General features: G+C 34.8%; 1 protein-coding gene across 3 annotated transcripts in view; it reads left to right on the top strand.

The window, feature by feature from the left end:
- The window catches only part of Lnpep (leucyl and cystinyl aminopeptidase), an 86,952-nt gene that overhangs the window by 50,624 nt on the left and 20,422 nt on the right, over positions 1–15,906 (top strand). For all 3 annotated transcript variants that reach the window (XR_012449092.1, XM_020178033.2, XM_074077039.1), the window contains exons 8-12: positions 783–914; positions 5,143–5,274; positions 7,086–7,246; positions 7,467–7,555; positions 14,436–14,619. Coding sequence is in view for 2 of the 3 variants with exons in the window: in XM_020178033.2 (XP_020033622.1) it covers positions 783–914; positions 5,143–5,274; positions 7,086–7,246; positions 7,467–7,555; positions 14,436–14,619 (698 nt within the window). In the remaining variant the exon portion in view is untranslated. The remainder of the gene's footprint in view (positions 1–782; positions 915–5,142; positions 5,275–7,085; positions 7,247–7,466; positions 7,556–14,435; positions 14,620–15,906) is intronic.

Raw genomic sequence — 15,906 nt, 5'->3', positions numbered from 1 at the left:
ATTGTCAAAATTAATTTAAGCACTAGGTGGGAAAGTATAAATATCCCTTTCAACACTAAAATTCTGTGACATTCTATTAAACTTCTTGGAGACATGATCTAGTACTCTGAGATCTGTCAATTTGAAATTTCTGTGTAGGACTTATTTAAAAGTTTCAAGTAATAGGAATTAATTTGTAGCTAGAATACTAACCAAGGCATTCTAAATCTGTGTATTCTACTTAATTAGGCAGTGAGATACACAATTTCACCACTTGGTGGTGCCAGGAATGTTTAAAAACCTCTAATATATGTTCTAGGGGAGCTCATTGGCTAAGCTCTCGAATTCTTTCTGTTTAAAACTTATATCTTATTTGAAATAGACCTTAATTAAGAGAAATACATATTAATAGAAAAGCTAGACTATATAAGGAGTCAATTTAAGGACCAAGTTTCTTTCATTATTTTTTAACTTCAGATTTTATTTTTTAAAATATACTTTTTAGAATATTAATCTTGTATATCCAGATTTGACATTTGTTTTCTTTAGCAATAAATTTTTAATTCATCATTGTGATCTTGTTTTTGAAATGCTGATTTTCACATGGTTAGATAATAAGTGTGCTTTTTAAATTTCAGAAATACGTGTGAAAGGCATAGTCTATATATTTTCAAAAGTTAGTATTCTCAAGTTTAGTGATACTGGCTACTTTTCATATTTAGTTTATTGATTAGTGTAGTTCATATAAATAATTGCTGTGCTTTTATACTGTTCATGATATTCTCATTTTCATTTTTTGCTAGTATGAAGATTTCTTAGATGCTCGATTTAAAACCATGAAGAAAGATTCCTTGAACTCATCTCATCCAATATCATCGTCTGTTCAGTCTTCAGAACAAATTGAAGAAATGTTTGATTCTCTTTCTTATTTTAAGGTACTGCTATATACAAAAGAAAGTACCTCTAGTAGACCTCAAATTAATTTCATATGTGAGCAAACTGCATGATTTAGATTACTTTTAAAATTAAATTAGTATTACTATTAGGTATTCTACTGAACTTTATACTGTTTAAATTTTAAGCATTTAAATATGTTTAAATTATGTTCTTAACTTTTTTGTGACTTTTTCTTTCTCTGTCTCCCTTTTAAGTTCTATGACTGCTGTTCCAGACAGTTAACAAACTCTTACAGCAATTTATCTTTTAAACTTGGTTTACTCTATAGATCTGGAGGTAGAATATGTGCTGGGAAGGTCCTAAGCAAATCGTTAGCTGTATTTCTCAGAATTGAGAGGCATGTTCTAGGGAGCATGCCTGTGCTCCCAGCTACTTAGGAAGTAGACGTAGGATTGTGGTTCCAGTCCAGCCTCAGCAAAGTTGGTGTGAGACTCTATCTGAAAAACACTAAAAGCAAAAGAATTGGGAGTGTGGCTCATATGGTACTTGCCTAGCACTTATGAGGCTCTAAATTCAATCCCTAATACCACAAAAAAAAAAAAAAAAAGAAAGAAAGAAAAAGAAAAAGAATTGTGGTATGTTCTAAATTTAGGACTGCCAAAGCAAGAAAGCAAATAAGCAAAGAGATTTTTAAAAATTGAAGATTATTCTTTAAGAACAGAAACACAGATTCCAGGGTTTTGTTTTGTTTTTCTTCAGAAATGCAGAAAAAATGGAAAATTAGAAACTCAGGTAGAATCACCATAGGTTAGAGAACAAAGGAATGGAAATTCCTTTGTTCACATTTGTGTTGGGGGAGGGATGAATGTTATGACTTATTTGTCTCCTTATTCTATCAGATTAATTCATTAATAAATTCCTACATTGGAAACAGAAGAAAATATATAAAACATAAGGATGCAATTCATGTAATCAAAAGGCTCAAAATTAGGTGATGGGTACTTACAGAGCAGTATAAGAGGTATTATATGCTAAAGATTTACAAAGAATTTGTATGCTGAAAAGAAAATGGGAATTGAAATGAGTGAAATAATAAGAATATAGATAAAGGGCAGAATAGGAAAAACAGGGTAGGACAGGAATGAAACAATGTAGTCTACAAAGAAAAAGGAATACTGACAGGGAATGTTTGTTGAAACATGGAAACCACATGGTAATAGAGAAAGATGAGGAAGATAGGTTAGGGCTCAGTTGTGGAAGGTCCTAAATACCATAAGGAATCTGAATGTTTTTTCTGTAAGTGACGAGAAACTATAGAAAATTTTTTAACAGAGGGATAAGAGTGGTTTACTGTAGCTAGGCTGTACCAAAAATGTAGTAGTTTATGCTTAATATCTGCTTTTCTTTGGGTAATCTGTAAGTTTGGTTTGTACTAGGCAAAAGCTTCCTCCATGACTAGCCTCCCCCCTTACCAAAACAAAAACATTAAAAAAAAACAAAACAAAAACATTCACATGTTACCACAACTTGCTGGAGGAAAGAGTGCATCCTGTCCATTGAGAGAGAACTCATGAAAGCTGTGAAAGCTGGTGCCTGCTTTCCTTTGGACTTCACCCCATGTGACCTTCCCTTAGATGATTTTACTTTGTATCCTTTTGCTGTAATAAATCATAGTTGTTGAGTATGACTATCACCTAAGTTTTGTGTAAATCCTCTTAGTGCATCATCAAACTAGGAACTGCTACTGGGGACTTCTATACAGCTTAAAAGATGAGAGATTGCTTTTCATGTTCAAGCACCGGCAAGAAGCATGTATTTGAAATAGACTTAAGATTAAGTAGAACTGGGCATGCCTGTAATCCTAGTTATGAGGGATATGGAGTTAGGAGGGTCATGGTCCAAAGCCCTCCCAGACAAAAGAGAGATGCAATAAACTAAAGGCAAATGTGGCTCAAGTGAGAGCGCATTTGCCTAGTCCTGAGTTCAAACCCCGGTACCCATCCCCGACACACACAGAAAAGTAGTAGATGGGGTCAGACAGGTTAGAAGAGGTCAGATCATTATGAGGTCTAATAAGGACATTGAGTTTATTCTAAGTGAAATATGAAGTCATTTGATCAGGGAAGTATTAAAAAAGACCAATCTAGTCAACAGTAGCAAATAGAGTCAGAATGACTTGTTAGGAAGTTGTAACAGATAGACTTGGGTGGTGATAGTGAATCTATGACATACAGTTGTCATAGATTAGATGTACAGTGTAAGAGAAGAGCCAGCAGTAGCTTCAAGATTTTTGTCTGAATAACTAAAAAATGGAATGGTCATTTGCTAAAACAGAAAAGACTACTGAAGGAATAGAATTAGGGCAAGAGGAAAAGTTAAGTTTTTTAGTATGAGATATATATAAGACATACAAGTGGAGATACCAAGCAGGCAGTTTGAGATGAGTCTGGAATTTAGAGGGGAAATCTAGTTAGATATATAAATTCAGGAGTTTATATATCCCCTAGAGTTGAGATCAACTAGCGAGTAAATTTAAGAAGAGAAGAAAAGAGGTCCAAAGGTCAAAAAGTCCAAAGAACAAATACTTGGGCATACCAAAATTAAGTCATTGGGAAGAAAGATCTAGCAAAAGAGACTGAAGGGATCCCAGAGAACAGAGACAAAATCAAGAGTTATGTCCCAGCCTGACACAGTGCCTCATGTCTGTAGTCCCAGCTACTTGGGAGGTGGAGATAGGAGGATCATGGTTCAAGGCCAGCCTGGGCAAAAGTTAGTGATACATCATGTCAAGGAACAGGCTGGTTGTTATAGGGTATAACTAGCTAGTATACCCAGCTAGACAAGAGGCAAAAATAGCAGAATAGGAGACCCTATCTGAAGAAGAACTGAAGCTAAAAGGACTGGAGGTACAGCTGAAGTGGCAGATCATTTGCATAGCAAGCAATCAAATCAAATGCTGCAAATGCCTTGATAAGGCAAGCATGAGACCTAATACTGGTTTGGCACCAGAAGTTCACCAATGACCTTGATATAAGAGCACTGCCAGCGGAGTGATCGTTAGCAGATGATGCCAAAGAAAATGAACAAATACAGACAACTCTTTATCAGAGTTTTACTACAAGAGGTGGGGGATAGAAATAGGGTGATAACTGGAAGAGGCTTGAAGTTAAGAAAGGTTGAGAGTCTTTTATTTGTTTAACATTAGCAATGTTAAATAGTGTTCGTTTGGATAATGAGAATGTTATAGTACAGAGGGGAAAGTTGGTGATGTGTGAGAGAAGGAGACTATTGGGAATACGAATGAGTACTCAAATTTATAGAACAAATAACAGCTGCAAATATAGAAATAAGAGAGCAGTAGGTATGCAATGTATTTATGTGTGCTGATAATACTGATGATTTAACATTGCTACATTTTAATCACAAGTGAAATTAATTTAAAAACTGTTAATGCCTACTACTAGGTGTTGTAAGTAGAATAAATTGCTATTAGGTAGAGAAATATGATATTCTTTCAGATTAGGAAAGACTTCACAGAGGAGGCGGTTGTTTCCAGATTGGGAATGTGACATGGGCCTGAATGAATACAGTTTTGCCTTAGTAGTTGCATGCCTGGTTATGAATTTTTAGTGTATGCCTGCTATCCTGTACATTCATTTGTTTCAAAAGTATGTAAGATCACTATGCAGGAAGAAGTGAGGGCTTGGTTTCTTTAACAACATGGTACACTAAACTAGAAAGTGATGTGCTGGGCTGATGGTGGCTCAAGTGGTAAGAGAGCCTGTCTAGCAAGCATGAGGCCCTGAGTTCAAACCCCAGTGCACAAAGGAGAGACTTGTGGAAGCTCTGCTCATTTACTGTGTCTGAAGCACAGTATGCTCACAAATTCACCTAGTACTTTAAGCATTGAGGGTAGGGTTGGATGTCGTAGAAAATTTGGTATGTTTTCCTATAAAAATTTTATAAATAGTGGGCCCTTAATGACTAGTACAGAAGCAGTGGATATACTGATAGACCACATGGAATGGTTCATAGTAGAGTTAGTGCACATGGGATTCTAACTCTGTAAATTCTTTTTCAAATCCCTTAAAGTAATTTTATTTGGAAGTAATCCACATCTCCCTATGAGGCTAACAATGTATTATAACAGTGTTGTATGTATAAAAGTACACAATTTAGAATGATTGTATTTTGAATTTTAGATTCTCAATTCTATAACCTGTAATGTGTTATTTTCTTCCTTTTCCTCACTTTTTTTTGAAATAGGGAGCTTCTCTCTTGTTGATGCTGAAAACTTACCTTAGTGAAGATGTTTTTCAACATGCTGTTATTCTTTACCTACATAATCACAGCTATGCATCCATTCAAAGTGATGATCTGTGGGATAGTTTTAATGAGGTAAGTGATGGATAATTAAGTACTACCTTCTTACTCTAAAAGATCCTCTGTTTACCTGTGAATAAGTCTGTGGTACCAAGGATAGTTATTTAAGACAGAGGGAGACAGAGCTTGGTATATTAAATTCAGAATGCTGAATTTAAAATTGGGAAATGGGAGTGCTGTTCTTAAGTGTTGAACAAATATGTATGGTTTTGCATAGCCATCATTGTTCTGTACCTTAATCTGCATTCCTATTTTATTAGGAAAAGAAAGTTATATCTCTATATTAATGGATATTATTATATTTTTGATACTTGATTTTTTTTTCAAAGATCTCTTTTTTCTTGTTTTTCTGCTTCCTGTTCATGACTCTGTACTGTCTAAGAATCTCACTTCTTTGAAGTCTGGATTCTTCTACAGTAGATGATCTATCACAAGCTGATTCCATGTGCTCCATACTGCTCTGGGGTGGTTTTGGTATTTGGATTTTGTTATGCCTACAAATATTGTAACAGGCATTGTAATTAGGTAGAAGATGTGCTTCAAAGTAGTGCATGACCCAGCCTGTCTCATGCACATATGGTAACTACACAACCCTGACAAGCATTTGAATGTGTTACTCAGACCTAGATCAGTGGTTCATGTTCTGGAAGATCACAGATACATTTGAAAATTTGATTACAGTTCTAGCCATGTCCTCCAGAAAAAACACAAATGTGTATAACAACATACACAGTTTCAGAGTTTTATGGATGCAGGATTAAAAACCCTTGCTTTGGATCTTCCCCATATACTCTTTTCTGTTTGCTTTCATCATCTGAATCCTGGTGTTTTTGAGCCTCTAACCTTTCTCCCAGAAGATAAAGTTCCCTGCTCTCTGAATTCTCCTTGAGAAGAGGTCAGTTCTCATTACCTAACACTTGCTTTCAAATCATTGCGTTTTTTTCTCTCATTATACAGTACTATTTCAGTTGAAAGCTATGCTCTTTACCTTATACCCATTGTCTTAATCTCTTGATGTTTAGAACATGTTTCTGCTTTCCTCACTGACTGCACCTTTTGTATCATGGTGTTATCCCTTCCATCCTAGTCCCTAAAGTTATCATCAGTTTTTTCAGCATCCACACAAAATGTGCATTGGCTTTTTCATTTAGAAGGTCTGTGAACCTCTGATACTAGATTCTCTTTTGCAGACAAGTTCGGTTAGTTTTCTGGGAAATAAGATCTGTGAAAATCAAAAAGTTTACAGGTGTTCTCTAAAGAGACTTAATGTCAAGGGAACAAACTCTTCAGCTACTATTGCTGCTTTCTGGCACTCCCATGGGATTAGATCTTTAAGTTACTAACACTGATGACACAAAGGGTAGCAGAATAAAGAGAAACATTTGATTTGCAGGATTGAGTACCAATGCTTCCCATTCTAGAGCACATATCATTAGTCATGTCTCTTAAATGGTAGTATTGTGACTTGAAAGAGCACTTATACTTTCTTAGGAACTTTAATTTTAATGAATTCAGTGATTTTAACTTTAATGAACTCTTAGCTGTTTGATGTCATAGATGCTGCTTTTCAACATAGTGCCTCTTTCACGTTCTTAGGTAACACTCCAAGAGTGTGAGAGTTCTATTCCATGTTATTTTCCTTTTAGCATTTGTTCAGTTACCTTGATGACAAATGTAAACTCAACTCGGCATTCATGTTTCCTTTTTATATTATCATAAAATGTAGTCTTCATAGAATGTGCTAGAAAAGAGGGAAGGGTATAAATAAACTGTAAAACTTTAAAACATTTTTTTCTTTAAGCAAAAAGTAATTCTATTTTTAATAGGTCACAAACAAAACACTGGATGTAAAAAAATTGATGAAAACCTGGACCCTACAGAAAGGATTTCCTTTAGTGACTGTTCAAAGAAAAGGAATGGAGCTTTCTATACAACAAGAAAGATTCTTTTTAAATTTGAAACCTGATATTCAGCCTTCAGATGCAAGGTACTTATGCTCTTTCTTTCTGTACTGTCTCTTTTATACCCTCTTGTTGCAGTAGTTTTAAATGTCTTATATTCATAGCTTCTTATGGAACCTGAAAAGATTATCCCTCTCTGGGAATAGTTTGAAAAATTTCACCTTTCTGCCAGAAACCAAAAAATCCTGTACAACTAACTAAAATATTGGAAAAGAGAAATAACCTTTCAATATTTTCTTTTTACAGCTACTTATGGCATATTCCAATATCCTATGTCACTGATGGAAGAAATTATTCAAAATATCAATCAGTATCATTACTGGACAAGAAATCAGGTTTGACTATAATTAACACCTATCTGATAAAGAAGTGTAAAGAGCATAATGTTTAAAATCTGACCAAAGAGCAGATAAGAGAGTACACGTTGCCATGTGTACACTCTCTGAACTGTTTTTATAAATCCTATATCTAAGAAGTAACTTGATTGATTCTGTTTATGCGTGGAATTTACCTTTAGTTGCAAAAAAAAAAAAAGTTGTAGGGAAGGTGCAAGAAGTTCTGGTAGAAAATAGCAAATGTTTTATTTTTATGTCCTGGATAAATAGTTCATGTTATAAAATAAGTAATAGAAGTAGAGCAGATTCCTAAAGTGTTAACCTGCTGTCTACTTTCTATGACTGGTGCATTTTAACAAGTATCCTAGATGATTCATGTGTATAATGAAGGTTGATTTATGACCTAGATTTAGAGTAAATCCTTATCATATTATGTCCTGCATATTCATTTTGGCAATGAGGAAATGGGACAAGAAACTATCATAGCAAGAAGAGGGAGATAATAAGATGTGAAGGTGGTACAAGTTGAACATCACCATCTGAAAAACCTAAAATCTGAAACTTTGAGTTCCAACATAGCTCAAAACATTTCAGATTTTGGAACACTTCAAATTTTGAATTTGAGATGCTCATCCAGTAAAATCTGTGTAAATAGGACAAAGGCTGAAAAATCCCAAAATCTGAAATGCTTCTGATCCCAAGCATTTCAGATAAATATTCATCTGTGTATGCTGACCTACAAGCAGTCTATAAACAGCAATCAAAATGTAGTTTACAACCATCTGTTAAATACCACCATGATGTGCCACAGTGGTAGCCTCTTCATTTACATCCTGGAAGAACAGAAGGCTCTCGGTTCTGTAGAAATCATTAATGACATTTTAGATTTGTGAAAAAGGGAAAACTTCTTCTTTGAATATGGATCTGGTGTTTAAACCTGTATTTTTCAGAGGTGAGTGCAGTTTTAAGAATGAAGTGGAGCCAAAGTGCCTAGTTCGTGTCTTGGTTCTATCATTTATCACCTGTGTGGTTGTAGGTGACTTAACTGACCTCTCTAAGCCTCATTGCCTCAACTATAAAATGGAGTTGGTAATTATACTTGCTTTATAGGATTGTGGTAAGAATTACATGAAGCATCTAAAATAATGCCTTGCATGTGTTATGTACTAATGTTCTTAATTGAACAAAACCTACATCTTAAAACATAGCATATCCATATTACATAAAATCTGGAAAATGAAGAACAAACCTTATTATCCTATCATAAATACCCTCTTATTATTTCTTTGCATTTTGAAATTATTTCTGTATACATTGAAATCATAATGTGCATATAATTTCTGTATCATGATTTTTAAAAATATATATATACTATAGTTGACTTAACCTTCCCTTATTGTTAGACACCTGATTCAACATTTGTCTTTATTTAAAAAAATTCCCCAATAAATATTACAGAATTTAAGTCTTTCCATTATCCAAACTTTTTATTATGCATACTCCTCAAGAATGAAGACTGTTATCTTTTGTGATCTGATACATGTGACTAAATAGCCCTTCTGCTGTGTGGTAACAGTGAACACTCCCACCTGAGATGTATGAATGGACAGTTTCATTAAAGCTTTATTGAACACTGCAGTGGAGTGTTACAGTAATAGCAGCAGCAATCTTATTATTTAAATTGAAAGAGCATTTGGTGGTGCCATCCTATCTTTGACAAACAGCATGGACAGAGGTTCAGGGAAGTTCTGCCTTCTCTGGTGGGACAAAAGTCTAAACTTTACTGGGGCTTTGGAAGGATATTCTGTGATCCAAGGGAAAAGAAATAACCTTGCCTCCTTATATCCAGTAGAATAGCTAAAACATGGCTGGAATACTTTGAGGGAGCCAATGCAGAAATTTTACAAATTTCTTAATAGTACTTAAATTTTTGCTGGTATTAGAAATAATTGGACAGTAAGAAATCTGCTTTTATCTGTTTACTGTTTCATTCATTTTATGTGTAAGCTTGTTAAACTCTTCTTGGGATTCATACTGCATAAACTAACTCAAATTTTCCTGCTTTAGCATTTTTTTCTCAATAAATGTTAACCATTGTTTTTTAAAATTTATTATTGTACCGGGGTTACAATGTGACATGTACAAAATTTCTTAACAATATATGATAGTTGAATTCATCCCCTCCATTGTTCTCCTTTATCCTCCTTCCCATTCCTGGAATAGTTTCAACAGGTCTCATTTTTTCATTTACATACATGAGTACATAGTTTTTCTACTATATTCATCCTCCTGTACCCTTTCTTATATCCTTCCCCTTCCCACTGATACCAGCCCCCCTAGACAAGACCTGTTTTACCTTCCTGTTCTCTGTTTTTGTAAAAAAAGAGAAATGATATTTTTGTTTGTTTAAGATAGTAATATAGATTGTTTCATTGTGACATTTCCATATACAAAGTAATTCATATAACCTTTGGTCCTTACCCTCAACAAGGGGCTATATTTAATATGGGACAGACATAAGTGAAGCAGTACTTATAGTATGTAGTGAGTGGATAAGTAGAGGGTATTTATTTAGAAACATAAGGAGAGCATGTATCTTGTCTTGGCATAATGGGGAAAGGTTTCCTGTGGTAGGCAAAGTTTTTTGTCACTGTGACAGAATACTTGAGAGAAACAGTTTAAAAGGAAGAAAGATTTGTTTTGTCTCATGGTTTCAGTTCATGGCCAACTGGCTCCATTGTTTTCAGGCCTGTGGCATGGCAGAAGGACATGACAGAGGAAATAGCTGCTCACCTCATCACAGCCAGGAAGCAGAAAGCAAGAGAGATAGAAAGGAGGCAGGGCAAGACACACCCTTCAAAGAAATGCCTCCAGAACCTGCTTTCTCCAACCAGGCCCCATCTCCTAAAATAGCTCATTCCATATGTGCCCATCATTGGATTAATCCAGTGACGAAGTTAAATTTCTCATGATTCAATCACTTCTAAAGGATTGAGTCCACCAGCTGGAGACCAAGCCTTTAACAGATGAGCCCTTGAGGAGATACTTCATACAGAAATCATAACGGCTTTCTCTTTCTTTGTTCGTACCTGATGTTCTTTGCTTTTGCTGCATGAAAATTCTTTCAGTAACTCAGGCCATATTGCCTCTTGTCTCTGGGCCTTTGGATGTGCTGTTTTCTCCCCTTGAAGAATATCCTTGCCTCCTCACTCCCTCCTATGCATTCCTCAGATCTTAGATCAGCCAGTACTTGCTCCAGGAAGCCTTCCCTCTTCCCCAGTCAAGGTAGATGCCTTACATATGTTTTTAAATAACTTCTCTACTTTTCTCCTCACAATATACTATAAGTACTGTTTCATTTATGTCCCCATTCCCATATTAGATATAACCCCTGTTGAGGGTAGGGATCGTGGGTACATCAATCACATTTGTAAACTTGATATTCAGTAGATTCACAAAAAAATTATTGGGTGAATAAATGTTAGTCTGTAATGGAGTCACTCAATTTCAAATTTGACTATACAGAGTTCTGGAGGGGGAACATTCAAAGCCTGATGAATATATTATTTCCATTCATATGAAAAGATTATTAGTAAAAAGGAATATATAAAATACCTTATAATATAATTAATCTAGAGCTGGTGCTGGACCAATATATGATAAAAACCAGTATCTGTTACTTACTTCCCTTGCTGCTGCTTTAATTTCTGCCAGTTTAGGTTTTGAGAATTGAAATATAACATTGCAAATGTTATGTTCCTCAAAAGAGTGGCCCTAAAGGCAGTTGAATTTTTTTGGTGCCTAACACTCTAATAATTACTCTTACTTTAATTGCATTTTCATCTTTTCTGTTCCTCAGATGTATTAGTGAGGGTGACTTAAGGCTTATTTTATGTCATACAAGTTTGCTACAGTATATTGTCATAGTGGTTTCTTAAATCAGTACTGTATTTTCATTTGTTCCAAGGTTTCTGGGTTAGACCATTAGTTCTATCATATGTAATAATTATATAGGGTCAATGTCTTTGCTACCTTCCCTATATTCAAGAAATTTGAACAAGTATTTGTTGTGCATCAGAGCTAAAAAGGTGCCATCTTCAAGGCTACATATTGAGGAAGTTACACTTAAAAGTGTTTCTTCTTTCTTCCTACCTCTCTGTGTTATCCACATCTTACTCAAACCTAAGCTCTTTAGCTATTTATTTTAACTCTAACTGGAAAAATTCATGTTTCTGAAAAACATGTTGGTGTATCAAAAATATTTTGGAAACTAAAAGACATATCATTGAGGGAAAGACAATTGAGAGAAAAGAAAAAAGAGGATATAATTAAAGTATTCATTATGTGCTATTCTCTATTCTTGTTTTCTTCCCTAATAAAATAAAGTAGAAAGGAAATGATACTTGAGATGGGAGTGCTATTTAACTAGGTGGATGCAGTTCAACTGTGTGTATCATGCTAATTGTCTGGAACAAACTGTACATCGTATTTCATAACTTTGTAGTTAAAAACATGTTTCTTTGTTTTAACACCTTAGTGTTTCTTTGTAAAAACAGTAGTTAATTTTCATAGCTCATTGACAAATTTTTTTTAAATCACAGATTACCTCATTTGGGTTTCTGCCATTTAAGATTGGTGTTGCTCCTTCTTTTTTACTACTCAGTGGACTGTGAAAATTGAACTGTTAATCTGTTAATGATTATAACAAATTAAAAGCATGTGAGGGTAACCTCACCCACATTCAAGCTGCAGAATGTAGTTACCTCTCTTGTGTGCTAATCTATTATTTTTTGATACCTGTGGTTTTAAGGTCTCCCATTCTAGATCTTTCAGAAGAGCTGAAGGGGACTACTATGTTCATTCTTTATAATTATATAAAGCGCCTGCCTAGCAAACAAGCACAAGAATCCTTCCAAGGTCAACCCCCAGTACCGCAAAACAAACAAACAAAAAACTATCCTCCCTTTCTGCTGTTGGCTGCATTGCTTAATGTTCCATCAACTTGATGACAGTAATAATTTCAAATATACTCCCAGCTGCATTCCTCCTCTCTACCATCTGGATTTTGCTAGCTTTACAGCATGGCAAGTTGCTTATCAGCCAAGATGCTCACTATTTCAGTTTTTTTGTGTGAACACTTGCTATACTTATTCTCTATCTCATTTTGGGGGCAGTGGGAATTTGGGGCTCTGAAGCCCCAAAGACCTTTTCTTGAAAAAAGCTCTATAGGAAATTGTGTTTGGTAACCTGGAGAGTACTGGTACTTTTTGGATTAGCTAATGATAAAGTTAATTTCATTAGTCCTAAGTTTGTTAAAAATGGTTTCAACTTGCAGCAGTTACTGTTGCCATCACAAATATTACTTAGAATTGCATTCTGCCCTAGAAAAAGGAATAAACCTATTTAATCTAATTGATCTTTCCCATCTGTTGCTATGTCAGCAATACAACAGAAATTGCTATGGAATTTTTTATAAAACAACTTAACTGATATGTCCTATTAAGACATGATCAGAATGTCTTTTCCATCTTAAACAACTTTTTTAGAATGAGTAGAACTGGAATAAGAAATTACTGATACATTTCAGTAATTCATGCTTTTGAAAACAGCTTCAGGTACTGATTTCTAAAGCATTTTATGTCTGAATAATTTCATTACAGAATTATTATGATGGTGAAAATTTTTAAAGTCTAAATGTTTCAAAATAGGAGATTTGCTAAACTGTATTAGGTCTTAGAATGTAAAAAGTATTTGAACACTGTATGAAGACTATGAAAAAATGGTAGGTGAAAAATACAGGATAACAATAAGTGAATTCATTTTCCAAACATATGGAATATTATATTAATTAAAGTGTATATAGTAAAAAAGCTTGACAGGAATTATATTCCAAAATCCTATCATTGAACTTGGATTATTTTTCTGATCTTTACTCTTCCTCTTTTAATTTAAAAAAAATTAAAAAGTATTCACTATTTTAAAATGGGAGGAGAACGAATATGGTAGAAATATTATGTACTTATATGTGAAAATGGAACAGTGACACCTGTTGAAACCTTAAGGTCCCTACTAAACTTTTTTGATCTGGGTAATACCAGAAGTATATCCTGAAGTCACTTAGAAAGAAGAATGACATTTTAGATGTCACTTCTGAGATACATCACCTTCTCTCTGGGTTGAAACATTTCTTCTGTCTGCTTCCACTGAATATCTTATTTTTTATTTCCATTGATGGCACTCATATGATATTGTACTTACCTAGTAACGTTAGACTGTGAAAGCAGAGATTTAACTAGCCTATTCACCATGTGCTCTCCAGTGGTAGGGTAAAGGCAATAATGCATGATAAATAATTCTTACTGAACGAGTGGCAATCACTGTTGACATGAAAATAGCTGCACCACAATGCAGGTATTTAATGGAGGAGGATAAACCAGTTTGGGATATAATACATATATACATGGAAATGTCATAATGAAACTCCTTGTATAGCCATCTTAAACAAACAAATGTGTCTCTTTTTCAAAAATAAAGGACAGGAAGGTAAAACAGGTCCTGTCTGGGGATTGCTACCAGTGAGTAAGGGAAGGGCATAAAGAAAGAATAAAGGAGAACAAATATGGTAGAAATATTATGTACTCGTGTGAACAATGAGACCTGTTCAAACTAATTCTGAAAAGAGGGGAGGGGGATAAAGGAGAATGATGGAGAGAGTGAATTTAACTAAGACATAGTATAACCACTTTTGTAAGTATCACAATGTACCCCCAGTACAACAATAATATGCTAATAAAAATTTAAAAGGTGTTGAATAAAGCACCCATTTAATTATTTTCTTGACCTATTGTCTTTTTAATCTCATTTTTTTGGTCTTTCTTAGGTATCATCAATCTTACAGAACAAGTGCAGTGGGTCAAAGTCAATACAAACATGACTGGCTATTACATTGTACATTATGCAGATGAAGACTGGGCAGCACTAATCAATCAGCTGAAAAAAAATCCTTATGTTCTGAGTGACAAAGACCGAGCCAACCTCATTAACAACATCTTTGAGCTTGCAGGGTAGAGTATCCTTGATTTGCACTTTTGTTGTTTTGTCTTTGTTTTTAACAAGAGTTATTGTGGTAAAGAACATTTCAGGAAATGGCTTGAAAGAACCTGTGTACTGATTGTAAGGTGCAATTCATTTTGGAAGATTGGGAAAATGTAAGATATGTTCTGTGCTTTCTGGGACTTTATAACCTATTCAGAAACATTAGCTACAAACATTGAATAGTTAAATACCACAAAACAGGATTTAATGATAATTCAAGACTGCCAACAAACAGGATACATATTTTGCTGGATACATTGTAGGCATTCAAGCTTTGTGTTGTTTGACTAGAGAATTATTCTCAAGCAGCAGTTGGTTTAAGTGTGAAGCAGAGCGCTTACCCATTGCTTTGAGAGGCATCGCTGATGGCTGGAGCCTCGTTGTCTGTGTACCCCTTTGCCTCTGCTACCACCTCATACATTATAGGATCCCAAAACCAAGAAAGGCAGTGGCCTCTTGAAAAGACATCCTCTGAATAGATTACCCATTTACATTGATAGTAGGCCTAGATGCACACTCGAGTGGATTCCATCTGACCACTCTTGACCTTCCCATTATGGTTCATTTCTTATGAAGTGGGCTTCTTGTATCATCTATAAACTGATTAATTTTTAAAAGATACTCACTATAAACTCAGAACATCATCTTAAGTGAAGTTAGCCAGGCTTAGAAATCCAAAGGCTACATGTTTCCTCTCATATATGGAATATAGACCCAATACAAATACAAGCAATATTATGAAAAACAGGTTATGCCAAGGGGAGGCCACACATGAGAGAGGAAGGGTAAAAGAAGGAGATTAAGAAGGTGAATATGGTTGATGTACCTTCTTATACAAGAATAAATCTAGAATTTTTAACCCTGTTGAAATTACCATAAGAAGGGGACTAAGGTAGAAAGGAGAAAAATAGAGGGGATGAACAAATTCAGGTTATAATACATATATACATGGAAATGTCACAATGAAATACCATATATAGCCATCTTAAACAAACAAAAATGCCTTTTTTTTTTTTTTTTTTACAAAAACAGAACAGGAAGGCAAAACAGGTCCTGTCTAGATGGTGGGGACCAGTGGGAGGGGAGGGAGGAGGGTGAATATGGTAGAAATGTTGTGTACACATGTATGTAATTGGAAAAGTGAGACCTGTTGAAACTATTCCAGGAACGGGGGAGGTAGGATAAAGGAGGATGATGGAAGGGTTGAATTCAACTAGTTTTGTAAATTTCACAGTGTACCCCCAATGTAACAATAA

Source organism: Castor canadensis, chromosome 6 (genome assembly GCF_047511655.1).
Source record: "Castor canadensis chromosome 6, mCasCan1.hap1v2, whole genome shotgun sequence".
Classification (NCBI taxonomy): Eukaryota; Metazoa; Chordata; class Mammalia; order Rodentia; family Castoridae; genus Castor; species Castor canadensis.
The sequence above is the reverse complement of the archived record's forward strand: the minus strand, read 5'-3'. Positions and strand labels throughout refer to the sequence as shown.